At 41.6% G+C, this 18,749-nt stretch overlaps 1 protein-coding gene across 44 annotated transcripts in view; it reads left to right on the top strand.

Moving 5' to 3' along the window:
• Positions 1-18,749, top strand: part of snap91a (synaptosome associated protein 91a) — a 179,446-nt gene that overhangs the window by 32,860 nt on the left and 127,837 nt on the right. For all 44 annotated transcript variants that reach the window (XM_059983127.1, XM_059983110.1, XM_059983113.1 and 41 more), the window contains 2 exons: positions 1,716-1,858; positions 9,193-9,268. In XM_059983127.1, the coding sequence (XP_059839110.1) occupies positions 1,760-1,858; positions 9,193-9,268 (175 nt within the window). In that variant the 5' untranslated portion in view covers positions 1,716-1,759. The remainder of the gene's footprint in view (positions 1-1,715; positions 1,859-9,192; positions 9,269-18,749) is intronic.

The following is an 18,749-nucleotide window of genomic DNA, read 5'->3' as shown; positions in this document are numbered from 1 at the left end:
AACTGAACTGGTCCAGCCATTTAAAAACAGTGGCTACCAGAGCAGGTCAAAGGCTGGGAATCCTGCAGCGTGTAACTCACCTCCTGACTCCCCAAAGCCTGTCCACCATCTACAAGGCTCAGGTCAGGAGTGTAATGGAATACTCGCCACTTTTCTGAATGAGTGTGGTTCCATCAACACTCAAGAAGCTTGACACAATCCAGTACAAGGCAGCGCACTTGATTGGTTCCCCTTCCATAAACATCCAGTGCCTCCACCATCAACGAATAATTGCAGCAGTGTGTACTATCTACAAGATGCACTGCAACAACACACCAGAGTTCCTAAGGATGAGAACAGCAGATACCTGGGAACACCACCAGTTGGAAATTCCCCTCCATGTCGCTCACCATCCTGACTTGGAAACATGTCGCAATTCCTTCATTGTCGCAGGGAATTCCCTCCCTTACAGCACTGTGGGTGTACCTGCATCTCAGGGACTGCAGTGGTTCATGAAGGCAGCTTGTCACCACCTTCTCAAGGGGAAATAGGGATGAGCAATAAATGTTGGCTTAGCTAGCAACACCCACATCCTGTAAATGAATACTTTTTTTAAAAAAAAGTCATCTTGTACTACTCTTTCAAGTTACATCTCATCCTCCTTTACTCCAAAGCAAAATCCCCAAGCTCACTCAACCTATCTTCAAAAGATATGCTATCTAGGCCAGAGAGTATCCTAGTAAATCTCCTCTGCACCTCTCTGAACCTTCCACATTCTTTCTACAATGAGGTGACCAGAATTGATCACAATGTTCTAAGTGTGGTCTAACCAAGGTTTTATAGAGTTGTAACATTATTTCATGGCTCTTGAACTCAATTCCCTGACTAATGAAGACCAACTCACCATTTGGCCTTCGCAGCAACCTTACTAACTTGTGCGGCAACTTTGAGTGATCTATGGATGTGGATCCCACAATCCCTCTTCAGGCCCTTCAGCCCACAATGTTGTGTTGACATTTTAACCAGCTTTAAAATCAACTTCACCCTTCTCTCCTGCATAGTGCTCCATTTTTCTATTATCCATATGCCCATGTAAGATTTTTTTAAATGCCCCTGATGTATTTGTCTGTGCTACCACCACTGGCAATGCATTTCATGCAGTCACCACTCTTCGTAAAGAACTTGCCTCAGACATCGCCCTGATACTTTCCATTAATCACCTTAAAATTATGCTCCCTCATATTAGCCATTTCCACTCTGGGGAAAAGTCTCTGGCTGTCCACTCAATCATACCTCTTTTCATCTTGTACATCTCTATTAATTCACCTCTCATCCTCCTTTGCTCCAAAGAAAAAAGCCCTAGCTTGCTCAATCTGTTCTCAAAAGATTTGCTCTCTAGTCCAGGCAACATCTTGATAAATCTCCTCTGCATCTTCTCCCTTAACTCACAAATGAGATGAGGGAGCTTCTAATTTTACTGTTTCCCACAGCCTCTAGATATACCCACCTGCATTATGGGGAAAGGAGAGAGATGAGAGAGGGTGATTTTATTTTAAATTTGTATATTATAGAAATAAGGTTATAAACGTGTTTCTTTATGTTGTGTTTTCAAATTCTTACCTTGTACTCCAGTGTTTTTCACACAATAAACTACTCACTACGTTTTAAGTTGCAAAATCTAATTCAGAAAGTTCATTTTGCTGGATATATCTGAATTTCATCTCTTTGCTTTTCAGATCTTATACAAGCTACGAATGAGACCAACGTTAACATACCTCAGATGGCTGACACTCTATTCGAGCGAGCAACAAACAGTAGCTGGGTAGTAGTATTTAAGGCTTTGGTTACCACGCATCATTTGATGGTCCATGGCAATGAGGTACAGTTAAATTAATTTAATGCCACTGAGAACTGAGTAATTTCTAAGTAGATTTATTATCAAAGTATGAATAGAATAAGCAACCTTGAGATTCACCTTCTTGCAGGCAGCCACAAAACAAAGAAATGCGATAGAATCCACCAAAAACCCATATAGCAAAGACAATCAAACATGTGTGAAAAAAGAGCAAATTGTTCAAACAATTAAAAAGTAAACAAGTACTATATAGACGAAAAATCGCAGTCGCTGAAAGTCAGTCCACAGCCTTGGAGCCAGTTTAGCGCTGAGGCAAGTGCAGCTGGTTCAGGAGCCTGAATGGCCACAGGCCACAGCTGCAGAATCAGTTGGGCTCTGAGGCGAGTGAAGCTGATCCAGGAGTCTGATGTGGCAGGGCAACAACTGCTCTCGAACCTAATGGCATGGACTCAAGACTCCTGCATCACCAGCTTGATGGTAGCAGCGAGAAGACACAGATGGGTCCATAAGACCATAAGAACCAGGAGAAAAATTAGGCCATTTGTCCGATCGAGCCAACTGCAGGCAGGCAGAACAGGCTCAGGTGGGAGATCCTGGCTGTCATGAAGTAGTGAACTGAACACAAGTTCCCATTGAAAACAATATTCAGAGATTATGGGTGGGAAGGGTGACAAATGAAGAAGCAGTTGCTCTTCATTGCTGGATCTAAATTATAAAACTTCCTCTCTAGCAGCATTGTACTTCCACAAGTAGGGCTGCAACTGTTCAAGAAAGTGGCTCACCATTGTTTTCTTGAGAAAAATTGGTAATGGGCAATTAATAATGGCTTTGTTGTTGATCCCGATGTCTCAGAGCAGCAATCAGAGAGAAGGTCCTACAAATTGGGCCATTTGGGTGGAGCTCAGAAACACAATGGGCAGCCTCTTTGCTGGTATACTACAGATCTCCTTAAAGGTGGCAGTGTATAGAGGAGCAGGTACGATCTGAATCAGAATATCTCATGAAATTTGTTGTTTTGTGGCAGCAATACAGTCAAGTCAAATTTATTGTCATTTATTTATATACATGTATTTATATAGCATATATAACCATATAATGTATGTAGAAATGAGACGGGGTTTCTCTGAAGCAGGGTGTAAAGCACAGTAGTACATATAACATATGATAACTTATGAAGGTAAGGATAAAATCTGCAGATGAATCATGCATAAATAACAAACTAAAGTGCATTAATATTAAATATTACAAGGTACAGAACAGATTAACCAGTGACACTTCGAATACGATGTGGCTAGGAGTTCAGGGGTCTAATGGCCCAAGGGAAGAAACTGTTCCCCATCTTGACTATTCTTGTTTTTATGCATTGGAGTCTTCTGCCTGGTGGTAGAAGGTCAAAGAGGGTGCCCCCTTTTCGTGGACACCCCTCTCTGGTCTTCTGCCTGCTCTGTGTCTTTTTATTGCTAACTGCCGATGGGACATCAACTGTCTCGACTTCACCACACTTTGTTCCAATTCCAACCTCACTCTTTTCGAACACTCTGCTCTCCACTCCCTCTGCACCAGTTCTAACCTTACCATAAAATCCATTGATAAGGTGGGGGGGGTGGGGGCGCTGTAGTAGTCTGGCGTACTGACCTCTACCTTGCCGAGGCACAGCGAGAACTCGCTGATACCTCCTGTTATTTACCCTTGAACATGACCCCACTAAGGAGTACCAGGCCATTGTCTCTTATACCATCACCAACCTTATCAGCTCTGGGGATCTCCCATCCACTGCTACCAACCTCATAATTCCCACACCTTGCACTTCTCATTTCTACCTCCTACCCAAGATCCCTAAACCTGCCTATCCAGGTAGACCAATTGTTTCAGCTTGCTCCTGCCCACCGAACTCATTTCTGCAGACCTCAACACTGTTTTATCCCCCCCCCCCCCCCCCTTAAATCCCTTTCCACCTATGTTCATGACACTTCTCATGCTCTGGATTTTTTCAGTGATTTCAAGTTCCCTGGCCCCCATCATCTTATTTTCACCATGGATGTCCAGTCTCTATGTACCTCCATCCCCCACCAGGAAGGTCTCAAAGCTCTCCGTTTCTTTTTGGATTCCAGACCCAACCAGTTCACCTCTACCACCACTGTCTGTCTAGTTACTCTTAATAATTTCTCCTTTGGCTCCTCCCACTTTCTTCAAACTAAAGAATATGGGCACCCGTATGGGTCCCAGCTATGCCTGCCTTTTTGTTGGCTATGTGGAACAGTCCATGTTTCAAGCCTATACGGGTATCCGTCCCCCACGACTGCATTGGCGCTGCTTCTTGCACGCATGCTGAGCTGGTTGACTTCATCAACTTTGCTTCCAACTTTCACTCTGCCCTCAAATTTACCTGGTCCATTTCTGACACCTCCCTCCCCTTCCTTGATCTCTCTGTCTCTTTCGCTGGAGGCAGTTTATCTACTGATGTCTACTATAAGCCCATGGACTCTCACAGCTACCTGGACTATTCCTCTTCCTACCCTGTTACTTGTAAAATGCCATAACCTTCTCTCAATTCCTCCATCTCCACCGCATCTGCTCTCAGAATGAGGCTTTTCATTCTAGGTCAAAGGAGATGTCTTCCTTTTTTAAACAAAGGGGCTTCCCTTCCTCCACCATCAACTCTGCACCTAAATGCATCTCTCCCATTTCATGCACATCTGCTCTCACCCCATCCTCCTGCCACCCCACTAGGGATGGAGTTCCTCTTGTCCTCACCTACCACCCCACCAGCCTCCGTGTCCAACATATAATTCTCCGTAACTTCCACCATCTCCAACTGGATCCCACTACCAAGCGCATCTTTCCCTCCCCCCCCCCCCCGCTTTCTGCAGGGATCGCTCCCTACGTGACTCCCTTGTCCATTCGTCCCCCCCCATCCCTTCCCACCGATCTCCCTCCTGGCACTTAACCTTGTAAGTGGAACAAGTGCTACACCTGCCCTTACACTTCCTCCCTCACCACCATTCTGGGCCCCAGACAGTCCTTCCAGGTGAGGCGACACTTCACCTGTGAGTTGGCTGGTGTGATATACTATATCTGGTGTTCACGGTGTGGCCTTCTATCGTCCAGTGGCATTAATATCAGCCGTTATGAAATGCTTTGAGTGGCTGGTCATGGAACACTTTAAAGCCTTTCTCTCAGCTACACTGGACCCTTTTCAGTTCACTTATCACTCAAACCAATTCACTGACGATCCAATAGCCTCTGCCCTCCACTCAGTTCTGCGTGAGACCTGCTGAGCACCTATGCTCTGTTTGCCAGAGGAGGCCGGATCACCCAGTGGCCACACATTTTAATTCCACGTCCCATTCCCATTCCGATATGTCAATTTATGGCCTCCTCTACTGTCGAGATGAAGCCACACTCAGGTTGGAGGAACAACACCTTGTATTCCATCTGGATAGCCTCCAACCTGATGGCATGAACATTGATTTCTCTATCTTCCGTTAATGCCCCTCCTCACCTTCCTACCCCATCCCCTATATTTTAATTTTAATATTTTTTCTCTCTCTTTCCTTCTCACAATAACTCCTTGCCTGTTCTCCATCTTTCTCTTCTGTTCCCCTACCCCTTTCTTTCTTCCAAGGCCTTCCGTCCTATGATACTCCCCTTCTCCAGCCTTGTATCCCTTTTGCCAATCAACTTCCCACCTCTTAGCTTCATCCCTTCCCCTCTTGTTTTCTCCTATCATTTTGGATTTCCCTCTCCCCCTCCCACTTTCAAAGCTCTTACTATCTCTTCTTTCAGTTAGTCCTGGTGAAGGGTCTCGACCCAAAACGTCAACTGCACTTTTTCCTATAGATGCTGCCTGGCCTGCTGCATTCCACCAGCATTTTGTGTGTGTTGCTTGTTACAGTTTGAGCTGGATTCTGCAACACAGTTGTGTCAGCAGCAGTGTGAACAGCAGTGGGCTGAGCACAAAGCCCCGGGGAGCGCCAGTGCTTAGTATAATGGGATAGAGACATTGCTGCCCACACGGACTGACTGGCCTTACTGTTAGGAGTCCAATATCCAGTTTCAGAAAGTGGTGTCAAGACCCAGCGAGGACAGTTTCCTCACCAATTCCTGGTGTATGATGGTATTAAGTGTTGAATTGAAGTTCATAAACAGCAGTCTAGCACGAGACCCCATTTTCCAGGTGGGACAGGGTGGAGGGCAGAGGCTGTTGGATCGTCAGTGAATTGATTTGAGTGATAAGTGAACTGGAAAGGGTCCAGTGTAGCTGAGAGAAAGGCTTTAAAGTGTTCCATGACCGACCCCTCAAAGTATTTCATAATGGCTAATGTTAATGCCACTGGACGATAGTCATTTAGGCAGGTTACTGTCACTTTCTTTGGCACTGGAGTGATGATTGCCACCTTGAAAACCAAGGGGACAATGGACTGTTCCAGAGGGATGTTGAATATATCCGTCAGTACCTCCGTTAGCTGGGCTGTGCAGTCTTTCAGAATCCAACCTGACAGCTTTGCGTGGGTTGACTCTGGCCAGGGTCTTCCTCATTTCAGCTTCAGCCAGATGGAGTGTCTGCTCCCCTGTGGGGGTGGGGAGCCTTCCTGGCCAACACTTTGTTCTGTGCGTTAAACCGTGTGTAGAAGACATTCAACCTCTCAGGGAATGAAGCATCCTGGTCACTGACATGCAGGGTACATTTGTAGTCTGTAATCCTTTGAATTTCCTGCCACTTGTGCCTCATGTCCCTGGTATTGCAGAAGTAAATACTCTTGAGAATACTCCCATTTTGTCTTTCTGATGGATTGCACAATTATTGCATCCACCGATCTAAAGGTGGCATCGCAATACCTCAGCCATGCACAGACCTCTGTAGTAAAAAATGGTCAGGTAGTGTTCATGGAATCATTGTCCCTTCAGAAATCTGATGGCGGAGAGGAAGAACCTGTTCCTGAAAAGTTGAGTGTATGTCTTCAGGCTCCTGTACCACCTGTTTGATGGTAGCCATAAATAGAGGACGTGTCCTGAATGTTAGGGATCCTTAATGATTGGTGCACCCTTTCTGAGGCATCACCTTTGGTAGATGTCCTCGCTCGTCGGTAGGCTAGTGTCCATGATGGAGCTAACTGAGTTTACAACTTTCTGCAGCTGTTTCCGATCCTTTGCAGTGGCCCCTCTATACCAGATGGTGATGCAACCAGTTAGAATGCTATAAGAGTAAAATAACTATATTTGTATGGAATTTCAACTTCCCCAGTATTAAGTGGGATCATCTTACAGCATTTTGTACTCCTTTACACTTGTGTACTGAATGACAATAATCAGTCTTGAACCTTGAATGTTGGTGTTCAAGATTCAGAGAAAATGGAATAAGCAGTTGGCTGTGTATTCCCCTCCATAGATGCTGCCTGACCTGCTGAGTTTGTGCAGCGTTTTGTGTATTTTGCTCTGGATTTCCAGCATCTGTACAATATCTTGTGTTTATGTTGTTGAGAGAATAGAATATTTAACGTGCATACCTTATGAGTCAGTATGTAGCTAGACCTATAAGATCTTGGGGAATGTAGCTAGACAAGTGGCTGAAGTGTCAGTAGGAGAGCTTTTTGGTGATATTGTCCATAATTCTCAGGTAGTTATGGAAAGAGATGAGTTGTCTAGAAGTTAAGGTCTTGAATTTTGGGAATAGGATGATATTGATCAGTTGGCAAGATACTCAAAGTGGGTGGAATTTTGTCCTGATCAGAGCAATGTGATACACTTTGGAGCGGCGAGATTGTGTAGTGGTTAGCAGAACACTTTACAGCGCAAGTGACCTGTGTTCAACTCCTGCCACGACCTTTAAGGAGTTTGTACGTTCTCCCGATGACCACATAGGTTTCCTCCTGGTCCCCCGGTTTCCTCCCACAGTCTAAAGATGTCCCAGTTGGTAAGTTAATTGGTCAATGTAAATTGTCCTGTGATTAGGCTAGAATTGCTGGGTGGCATGACTCGGAAGGGCTGGAAGGGCCTATTCCATGCTAAATCTAAATAAATAAATAAAATGTGACATGTTTCTATGAAATACAGGGTCCAAGAATGTATGGAGGAATAAAGGGACTTTAGTGCACAAGTCAAAGTTCCCTGAAGGTGGCAGCACAACAAGATAAAGAGTTAAAGAAGGCATATAACATATTTGCCTTCATTGGACAAGATGCAGAATGTAAGAGCATGGTGGTTGTTACATCTGATGTACCCTGTGCCATTCAGGTCACCACACTATAGAATGGGCGTTATTGCACAGGAGCTTGCATTGAAGATTCCATTATGAGGAAAACCTACGAAAGATGACTGTAAGAGCTCAATTTATGAAGAACTTTGATATTATTAATAGTGGGGAACCTCTCCTCAATGGTGTCTGGATGGCATAATTTTAGGATGAAGAGCTAAGGAATTTAGAGGGTGTATTGTTATGGTTCATTATTATGAACATGGTGAGCTGAAGGCTTGCTTCTTTGCTGTATGACTCTACTTATGAGTCTCACTCAATGTAAGTGCAGACCTTCAAGCTTGCCCTTACTCCTGGGTGCATGCTTGACTGTTTCACCTTGTGCCTTCCTCCTCACTGGCTCCTGCCACACCAGATCAGCTGGGAGCCATTGCTGAAAGAAACTCTGAAAAAGCTTCTTTCCAACTTGCTGATAATGTTGTTTCTTCTTGGCACTCTTCCCCACTCTAGGTCTTCAGCGAAAGAAAAGAGCATTTTCATAATTATGGGCTAATTATCAAGGTTAAATTCTTGAAATTATTTAGTGGTCATGAAGTGATTTAAGAACTTTAAGCTAATTCCTGGGCCACAGCCAAGAATGCAACTCCAGTAATTGTAGGAGCAATCCATAAATGTGCTTTGCGCATCGACTAGGAAAGTCACCTTTGAATCTCAATAGAGAATTAAAATAAAATGAAGCATTCTGTTATGGAAGGTATGATAAGCTTCAAAAGATGATTAAAGTACTGAAGCCATAAGACTGAGGAACAGAATTAGGCCATTCATCCCATTGTCTTCTCTGCCTTTCGATCATGGCTGATTTATTTTCCCTTTCAACCCCATTCTTGTGCCTTCTCCCCATAACCCTTGATGTCCTTACTAATTATGAATTTTATAATCTCTGTTTTAAATACTCCCAGTGACTTGGCCTCTACAGCTAAGAAACAAAGTCAATAATGCAGACACTTAGGAACACTCAATATAGTAAATAGTATCATTCTGAATTTAAAAAATGAATATTAAGAAATTAGAAGATACATTACATCAACTATCTGGAATCACATTGGGTTCTTACTCAATATGTATACATATATAATTATATTATGTACAATATTATATCTTGCAGAGATTTATTCAGTATCTGGCATCTAGAAATACTTTGTTCAACCTCAGCAATTTTTTGGACAAAAGTGGGACACATGGTAAGATAATCACTTTTATATTTGAACAGGAATTGCTGTTTCAAGTTCAATATTTAGTATACATTCAGTGGCCACTTTATTAGGTACAGGAGGAAACCTGGTGTAGTCGTCTGCCACTGTAGCCCATGGTTCAATGTGTGAGTATTCAGAGATGCTTTTCTGTACACGACTATTGTAATTTGTTACTTGAATTTACAGTTGCCTTCCTGTCAATTTGAACCTCTCATTATTGAGGCATTTTCGCTTATAGAGCTGCCACTCATTGGATGTTTGTTTTGTTTTACACACCATTCTCTGTAAAGACTAGAGACTGTTGTGCATGAAAATCCAAGGAGATCAGCAGTTTCTGAGATACTCAAACCACCCCATCTGGCATCAATAATCATTCCATGGTCAAAGTCACTTTGATCATATTTCCTACCGATTCTGATGTTTGGTTTGAACAACAACTGAACCACTTGACCATGTCTGCATCCCTTTATGCATTGAAGTTTTGCCATATGATTGGCTGATTAGATCTTTGCATTAACAAGCAGGGGTACCTAATTAAATGGCCACTGAGTATATATTGGAAGTATTGAGAAATAGTTTAGGTTTCTCTCCATGTTGATATTATGAATGGATGGCTTTCATGTGTATAGATTTGAATTTCTTTGGTCAATTCTATTTACCACCAGACTCAAAACCAGTTACTTTCCCAAGCAGTAAGACTGATCAACACCTCCACCCACTAACTCCTCCACTACTTTATTATTTCCCATCAGTCACCTTATGTACAGCCTAACATCATTTTATGGACATTCAATCAATCAATGTATAAAAGCTATCTTATGAATTTATATTTATTGTGTTTTTATTACTATTGTGTTCTTTATCTTTTGTGATTTTTTTCAGTACTGTATCAGATCATGAGTAATTATGATTTTGTTCTCCTTTACACTCTTGTATTGGAAATGACATTAAAAAATCTTGGAATCTTGATATTGAATTTGCAGTGATGTGATATCTGATAAAATACATAAAGATTCTGAAGACTTTCCATGAATAAAGTAAAGATAATCTTGTACTCCAAAATTAAATTAATTGCAAATAGTATTAGCTACATGCCTTCTAGCATTTCAGTCCAAAGCATACTGACCTCAGCACTGGAAGGCACTACTAATGCTTTCAGAAACATCCTAAAATCCCCTCATTCAGTTGCTGCATAAGTGAAGATGAATATCAGGGTAGAATATGGAGACATGCAGTATTTGTACTTTGATTTACTTTGAACTTTGAGCCTACTTTAGCATCCTCTCTGTTGTTGACAGCTCCAGCTGTAAGGCTCTCAGCTTGAGACCAAACTCCTAAAGTATGCTATAATTAGGAGATAGGATATGCTTTAAAAATTGTCCTGGAAGACTCTAGGCATTGTGAATGTATTCAGAAACACATAAAGTTCAAGCAAGTGTAACAGCAGGATCACTGAACTTTCCAAATAAATCACCTACGTCCTTCCATGGGCCTGCTAAACCACCTGTGAATGAATCTTCTGGACCTTACAACCATCTCCTAACCCAGAGCAGTGGAATTATAACAAGATTGCTTTGAGCTTGACAAGTACCATTTCCCTGGTGTTCCTCATAACCTTGTTAATTATTCTCTCAAATGCTCATCAAATTTTTCCGTAAGTACTGATTCTATTTCCAGTACCCTTGCAGGTAGTTCACGTTCACATTTAATTGTCATTCAACCACACACATGTAAACCACTATACAAACAGCGTTCCACTGGAGCCAAGGTACAAGGCACGGTACATACAGTCACCCACAACACATAGCACATACAGTTATAATTGCACATTCAGTAACAAAAAAAAATAGTAGAAGTCCTTGAGAGGCATGGCCTGAAAATTGATTGTGCATGCCTCAGTGAGTTCTGAAATCTTATCCACATTCCTCTTGTATCTTTTAACCCCAAGTCCTTGATCCTTGAACAATTTGCTCATGGGAGCAGAATCCATCTTATTCTTGTAACTAAATCTGCTGTGACCTTGTACATAGATATATCTGCCAACTTCTACCGTGGGGTGCCATGGTAGTGTTGGGTTAATGCAATGTTGCTACAGTTTGGGTATTTGAATTTGGGGTTCTGTTCTGGCGTCCTCTGTAAGCAGTTTGACTGTAAGTCCACCCCTGTGGAAGGTGTGGGTTTTCTCTAGGTGCTCCAGTTTCCTCCCACAGTCCAAAGATGTATTGGTTAGTAGGTTAACTGGTCATTGTAAATTGTTCCATGATTAGGCTAGGGTTAAATTGGGAGTTGCTGGTTGGAGGTGCAGTTCATCGGGCCAGAGGGGTCTGTTCCACAATATATCTCTAAATAAATTTTAAAAAATTTAAAAATCCCAGCTTCAGTTGTAACCTTGCACCTAATTTTGGAGCAATTATCCTAAATCATTTCAGACATACACATCCTAACATGTAGTAGCCCAGCAAATATTATCTGCATTTCAGAATCAGTTTTAATATTACTACCATATCGTGTGAAATTTGTTGTTTTATGTTTCAAAGATTTGTATAGTTTTGAAATTGAATAAGTAGTGCAAAAAGAGAGAAAAAAGAGGTAGTGTACATGGATTCATTGACCTCTCAAATCTGATGGCAGAGGCGAAGAAGCTATAACTGAAAGACTGTGTGTGTGTGTGTGTGTGTGCGTGTGTCTTCCTGTATCTCTTCCTTGATGGTAGCAATAAGAAGGGGGCATGTCCTGGGTAATGGGGTTCCTTAATGATGGTTGCTGCCTTTTTGTGGCATTGCCTTTTGAAGATTTCCTCGACATTTGTGTTTCTGCTAGTATTAATTGGTTGCTGCTAATGTCATATTCAGAAATTACTTTAGCCATTTTTATTTGGCATGATTGGCTTCCCATTGTTTGCTTTCATTGACTTTTATTCAACCTTTGATGCCTGGGATTTGTACAAATTAAGGGTTACTGTATTGAATATTGAAAGTCATTTTCAGCTAACATTCCTTTGCTGAACTGAGATTACAGAGAACTGATTAATACCCTGCAGGTAGAGAGTATAAAGTTTTTTTTTTGTTACTTTGTGCTCCTCAGCTGTTTTCCTGTATAGGGGGTGATGAAGGCTGTGTAACATGTCCAGTGGCCTGTTCTGGGTTGGAGACCTGTCTGTGTGAGAGGGTGGCAGGGAAGCTTGATTTGTTGTTTTTGTTATGAGTTTCAGTTTGTGGCTCTTGTTGCTGCTTATGTTGTTCTGCTGACCATTATGGTCATGCTATGTTGGTACCAGAAAGTGTGACGACACTTGTTGGCTGCCCCCAGTACACGCAGTAGTTGGGTGTGTTGTTGACACAAACAACGCATTTTACCAATTTTTCCATATACTTGTGGTGAATAAATAGGAGTCTTATCCGAACAAATTACAAGATAACCTAGTGCTAGCAGTTCGGGGTTTCAGAGTTCTAAGTTCAATCGCAGCGTCCTTTACAAGAAGTTTGTACGAAAAATGTGTGGGTTTTCTTCGGGTGCTCCGGTTTCCTCCCACAGTCCAAAGACGTACTAGTTAGCAGGTTAATTGGTCATTGTGAATTGTTCTGTGATTAGGCTAAGATTAAATTAGAGGTTGCTAATAGAATGACTTGAAGGGCCGGGTGGGCTGGATGTTATAACTTTAAGTAAAATAAAAATACAATAAATCTTTGCTTATTCTGCTGTACGGGAAGTAGTAGTTTTATTTTAGCATGCTAGTGATCTAATGCCAAGTTATCATTTGGCAGCTTGGTTTCCATTATTTGTATTATGTCGGGGCTTTGTGTGATTGAGCATTAGAATGATCAACCATATTGTTGGTGGATAGCATTTATCAGCAGGTACTTCAGGTTTGTGCACAAAATCAGCAGATAGTTACAAATAAAGGCATTGTTACTCAGAAAAGATGCTGGATACTGGCCTTCATTACTCATTTTGGAGTCCCTTAATTCTGGTGTAGGTTAGAGCTTGTGCCATGTTTCCAAGGTAAAGATGTACAGACAATGTCACTCTGAAACTGGACATCTACAAATGTACTGACTGCATGTGGAGAGAGTCTGGGACCAGAGGACTAGCCCCTTAGAACGGAGATGAAAAGGAATTTCCTGAGCCAGAGAATGATGAATCTGTGCAATTGACTTTATTACTTACATCCTTCGTGCACATGAGGACTAAAAATCTTGGCTACATCTCGATCTAAATGTGCAATTTATAGTAATTTATAATAAATAGTATGTACAACAGGACAGCCAATATAACATAGAAATACAATTGTATCAGCATGAATTAATTAGTCTGGTAGCCTAGTGGAAGAAGCTGTCCCGGAGCCTTTTGATCCTGACTTTTGTGCTGCGGTACTGTTTCCCAGATAACAGCTGGAACAGTTTGTGATTGGGGTGACTTGGGTCCCCAATGATCCTCCGGGCCCTTTTCACACACCTGTCTTTGTAAATGCCCTGAATAGTGGGAAGTTCACATCTACAGATGCACTGGGCTGTCCGCACCACTCTCTGCAGAGTCCTGCGATTAAAGGAAGGACCGTTCCCATACCAGGCAGTGATGCAGCCAGTCTGGATGCTCTCAATTATACCTTTGTAGAAAGTTCTTAGGATTTGGGGACCCATACCAAACTTCTTTAACTGTCTGAGGTGAAAGAGGTGCTGTTGTGCTTTTTCTCGCTATAGCCGGTATGTACGAGCATGTGAAATCCTCGGTGATGTTTATAGTAAGGAACTTAAAGCTGTTCACCTCCTCAACCCCAGATCCATTGATATCAATAGGGGCTAGTCTGTCTCCATTCCATAAGTAAGCACATATTTGCACATTTTATACACATAGCTAAAAGTCACAGTGTGTGGACAGGAAGCAGGTAAACACTGAGCCAAAGCTTGGGTCCACCTAGGACCCTGCCCAATTAATCTAGAATGTGGCTGTCCTCTAGTTTGCCTGTAATCACACTATTTTCAGTGCACCTATTAAAAACACGCCTGCACACATGTGTACACACACATACATACTCTTTACATCATTGTATCCCTTCTGCAACACTTACAAAGCTCTCCTTTGACTAGCTTTTAGAAAATCGGATCACTCTTCAATCCTGCTTTTGCCGACATACAGGCAGAAGCTGAAACAAGAGGCGGCCATAGTTAAAACCATCCACTGTTGGTCCGACCAGTTGGTAGGTTGGGGAACAGTTCAGTGATGGGGCAAGATAAGTTGAGTGAAGTTATCCACTCTGGTTCAAGAGCTTGATGGTTGAGGAGTGATAATTGTTCCTGAACCTGGTGGTGTAGGTCCCGAGGCTCCTGTACTTTTTTCCTGATGGCAGCGGTGAGAAGAGAGCTTGATCTGGATGGTGGGATCCTTGATAATGATGCTGCTTTCCTGTGACAGTGCTCTAGATGTGGTCAATGGTGGGGAGGGCTTTACCTGTGATGAACTGGGCTGTATCCACTGCAATTCAAGGGCATTGGTGTTTCTGTACCAGGTAATGATACAACCAATCAACATCCCCTTAGAACAGAGTTCTAAACACATCTATAGAAGTTTGTCAAAGTTTTAGATGTCATGCTGAATCTTAACAATCCTCTAAGAAAGCAGAGGTGTTGCCTTACTTTTTTTTTTCTGTAATTGCACCTACATGCTGGGCCCAGGGCAGATACTCTGAAATAATAACACAAAAGAACTTAAACCACACAGTCATAAGTGTAAAGCCAGTAGAGTAGAGGGTTAAGTGCACAGCCTTATGGTGTACCTGTGCTGATGGAGATTGTGGAGGGGGTGTTTTTGCAATTCCGAACTGACTGAGATCTGAAAGTGAGGAAATCGAGGATCCAATAGTACAAGGAAGATTATTGATTAGTTTTGAGGAGATGTTAGTATTGAACACCAAGCTGCAGTCCATATACAGCATCCTGATGTGTGCATCTGTGCTGTCCAGATATTCCAGGGTTGAGTGAAGAGCCAATGAAATGGCACCTGCCGTGGACCTGTTGTGCCGATAAGCAAATAGGTGTGAATCCAAATCGTTTCTTAGGCAGGAATTGATATGTTTCGTCACCAACTTTTCAAAACACTTCATCACTATGGATGTAAGTTAGGAGAGGGGAGAGCAAGAGTTTTGAGCTCTTAAATTGTCTGTGTGTCATGATCTTTGCAATAACATATCTAGGTGTGCAGTGTGTTCTACCTGGAGAACACTTGTTGCACTTTAGAAGAAGCAATTGCCCCTTGACTTTCCATTCCCCTCATTGCATCTCATACAGACACTTAACTTTTATCTGTTTTAATGACCTGTGGGATTTAACGTCCTCATTATCTCAAGCTTAAGTAATCAAAAACCAAGTTTGGCAGCATGATTTCCGTTATTTGTATTATGTCAGGTTTTTGCGTGGATTGAACATTAGAATGATCAGATATTTTGTTGATGGACAGTGTGTACTCAAGGTTTGTACACAAAATCAATGGATTGTTACAGGATAAAGGCATTGTTACTCAGCATTGATACTGGATATTCGCTGCATTACTCAGATAAACACTAGACTTCACTTTTCATTCCTCATTACATCTCAGACAAGCACTCAACCTTTATCGGTTTAAAGGTATGTGGGTTTTAACATGGTCCCATTATCTCAAGCTTGAGTAATCAAAAAAACTATTAACAATCAGTGCTGGAAACCTGGAATGAAAACAAATTGCTGAAATAGCAGATCAGATAGCATTGGTGGAGAGAGTGAAAGCTAGCTTTTCTGTAGAAAGTTTATCAAATAACCTTTAGACGTGTAAAAAGTTCTCTCCAAAAATGCTGTACTTTTTCATGAAGGCAACTTTGACTGAGGACAAAATGTCTGAGGACATTTGGAGTTATGATTCAAATCTTGATAAATGCTAGTATCAAATGTTCTTACCCATTATTTCTCTGAAAATTCACCCAACACTGCTGAATTGACCAGCTGGACATAGTGTGTATCAGGTATTTTGTGAGGTCTGTTGAGTGGAGGTGTCCATACTATCAGTGATGATTTGTAACTGATTGATGCTGAATTAGTTTCATTAAATCTGTCTTGGTCAGTATGGAAGCGGTGATGTGCACTGCTGATGGATTTAAAAAGTAGCTGCACTCAGCTCAGTCCCAGTGCGTTGCCCGAGGTACTGTGTGCATAATGTGGATTTAATCAAATTTGCTCAGTTCATCCATATTTAGTACCAAGTTAAAGTTTACTTGCCCTGCTGGTTAATTTTTAGCTCAATGGTTTATGTGTCTTGGGGAAAAGCAATAAAGAACTAGCTTGAATGCACAAGCTATAGGGGGGAGCTTGCAGCATTGAATTTTCAAAGGTTCATTTGTTATTAAAGTATACAACTCTGAAATTCTTCTTCTCCAGATAGCCTTGAAACCCAAAAAGAAAAGAATGGCAGTATGATTATCAACCCCCAAATCCCTCCCCCTGCCCAAAAAAACACATGAAAATGGAACAGGTAAATTGACCCCCACCCATCCCCCTCCCCTGCACACAAGAAAAATTAGAAAAATTGGGTGAGAAACACAGAATATTAAAAAAAATACTATAGGACTGAGAAAAGTCTATAGTCCAAGCCCATATTCATGTTCTATCAATATCCAAAGCACAGTAAACCTGAGTAACATCTCCAGGCACAGTGGCAGTTTCTCCCAGTTGCAGCAGCAGAGCGATCTCACCAACGATCAAAAGGCAGACTCCTTTCTCTGGTGGTAGAGCGATCTTACCGGTGATCAAAAGGCAGTCTCCTTTCTCTGGCGGCAGAGTGATCCCACCAACGATCTACAGGCAGGCAGCTGGTGCTCACCCTCCAGATTTGCCTGAATGTTTCAGTCTCCTTTGTCGCTTTAGTCGATGAACAATGGAAGTTTTAATCGGCGAAATGAAGTCGAACATTGGTTCACAGTCTCCTTGCTACAAGGTTCGTGAGTGCTGCCTGTGTCTCCCCAAATCCTCTCGGAGACTACAGAGTGCTGAAACGCCCAAATGATCTCCAAATTGCATATCACAGGTCCATCAAAATCAAGATCAGATGTCAGATACATAAATGTGAAATAAACTGTTTCATGGTCAATCCAGAAGAGTTGACTATGGGAGTATTGCACGCAGGTGCCATCTTGACTGGAATTTTATTTTCATTGTAGTGAATGTAAAGTAATTTGAATGTCATAAGGTGAAGGAAATTCTATATAAAGCAATTGTTGGGATTTACTTTAGAGGGAAAGGACTTGTCTTAAAGTTAACAAACTGGAAGAAAGTTACATTGGGGATTTGATCCCCACATCTCCATTACCATCACAAATTTGCAATGGAATTGATCTTTCAGGAAACTTTTAAGATCTGTCCATATACTCTAAAGTTTGAAGTGCAATGTATTTGATTCTTTTTTTCTTTTCCATGTGAGTTGGTAAATGTTAAGGTAGAATTTGTTTAGAGATATTAACTGAAAATGCAGTGATTATGGTTAATTGGGAGACATTGGGCCAAGTACATGTTGCTGCCCCAATTAGCTGAAGTTTCATGGAAATAGTTTTAACCAGCAAAGTATAAAAAAAAAGACTAACTGCCATTTAACTGAGTAACAAATTATGTATTTAAATGAAATACAGAAGAAATTAGAACTCTAACAGTACTATTACAGTACTATAAAACTGTATTCGTTCCTAATAATTAATTGCTGGAGAAATTCATTCAGTGTTCTTTTGACTGTAAATGAACAAAATCAACATAGACATTGTGCAGATAGTGGACTGCCTTTAAGCAGTGTTTTAGATGATTGCATGCTCCAAATCTTCATTTTGATTGTAGCATTTCAAAATTATTGTCAGTAGCTTCAAATTCTTCATTGTCCCTAACTTGCTGAAATAGTGAAATTGTTTCATTTCCTCTCCTGGCTGTTTCTGGCATCTCCAAGCCTGAGTGCTTGAAACCGCAGTGAGTGAAACTGTTCTGAATTGCCCTACTGCTTATTTCTCGCCAACTATCAGTGACTAAAATCACTGCTTTTTGAACACAAACACATGTAACTAATGCTATTTAAAAACTGTATGCTTTCAGTACGACATCTTATCCATCAACCACAGAAGTGCAGACGACTAAGGCTAGTTAGAAACTATGCGGCAGCAGTCTCTTGTCCCAATTAAGCAGTATAGAGTCCCAAATAAATGAAGGGAGTCCTGGCTATTTTCTCAATTAATTTTTGTTCTTTAAGAGTTGTCCCAAATAGGCAGCTGCCCTGATTAACTGGAATCCACTCAGTGTTGAGGCAATGATGATGTTAATATTTACATGCTGGAGTTAGAAATACCAGGATATCATTCCTTGGGGGAGAATGAAAATATGAAATTAGTCGTTGATTTTAGAATTTCTAATGTACAGTTGATTATATTGGGGTAGTAACGCACAAGCACGGTAAGGTAGCTGTTAGCGCA

This window comes from Hypanus sabinus, chromosome 10, assembly GCF_030144855.1.
Source record: "Hypanus sabinus isolate sHypSab1 chromosome 10, sHypSab1.hap1, whole genome shotgun sequence".
Taxonomy (NCBI): domain Eukaryota; kingdom Metazoa; phylum Chordata; class Chondrichthyes; order Myliobatiformes; family Dasyatidae; genus Hypanus; species Hypanus sabinus.
Note: the sequence above shows the minus strand (reverse complement) of the source record. Positions and strands in the feature narration are given on the sequence as shown.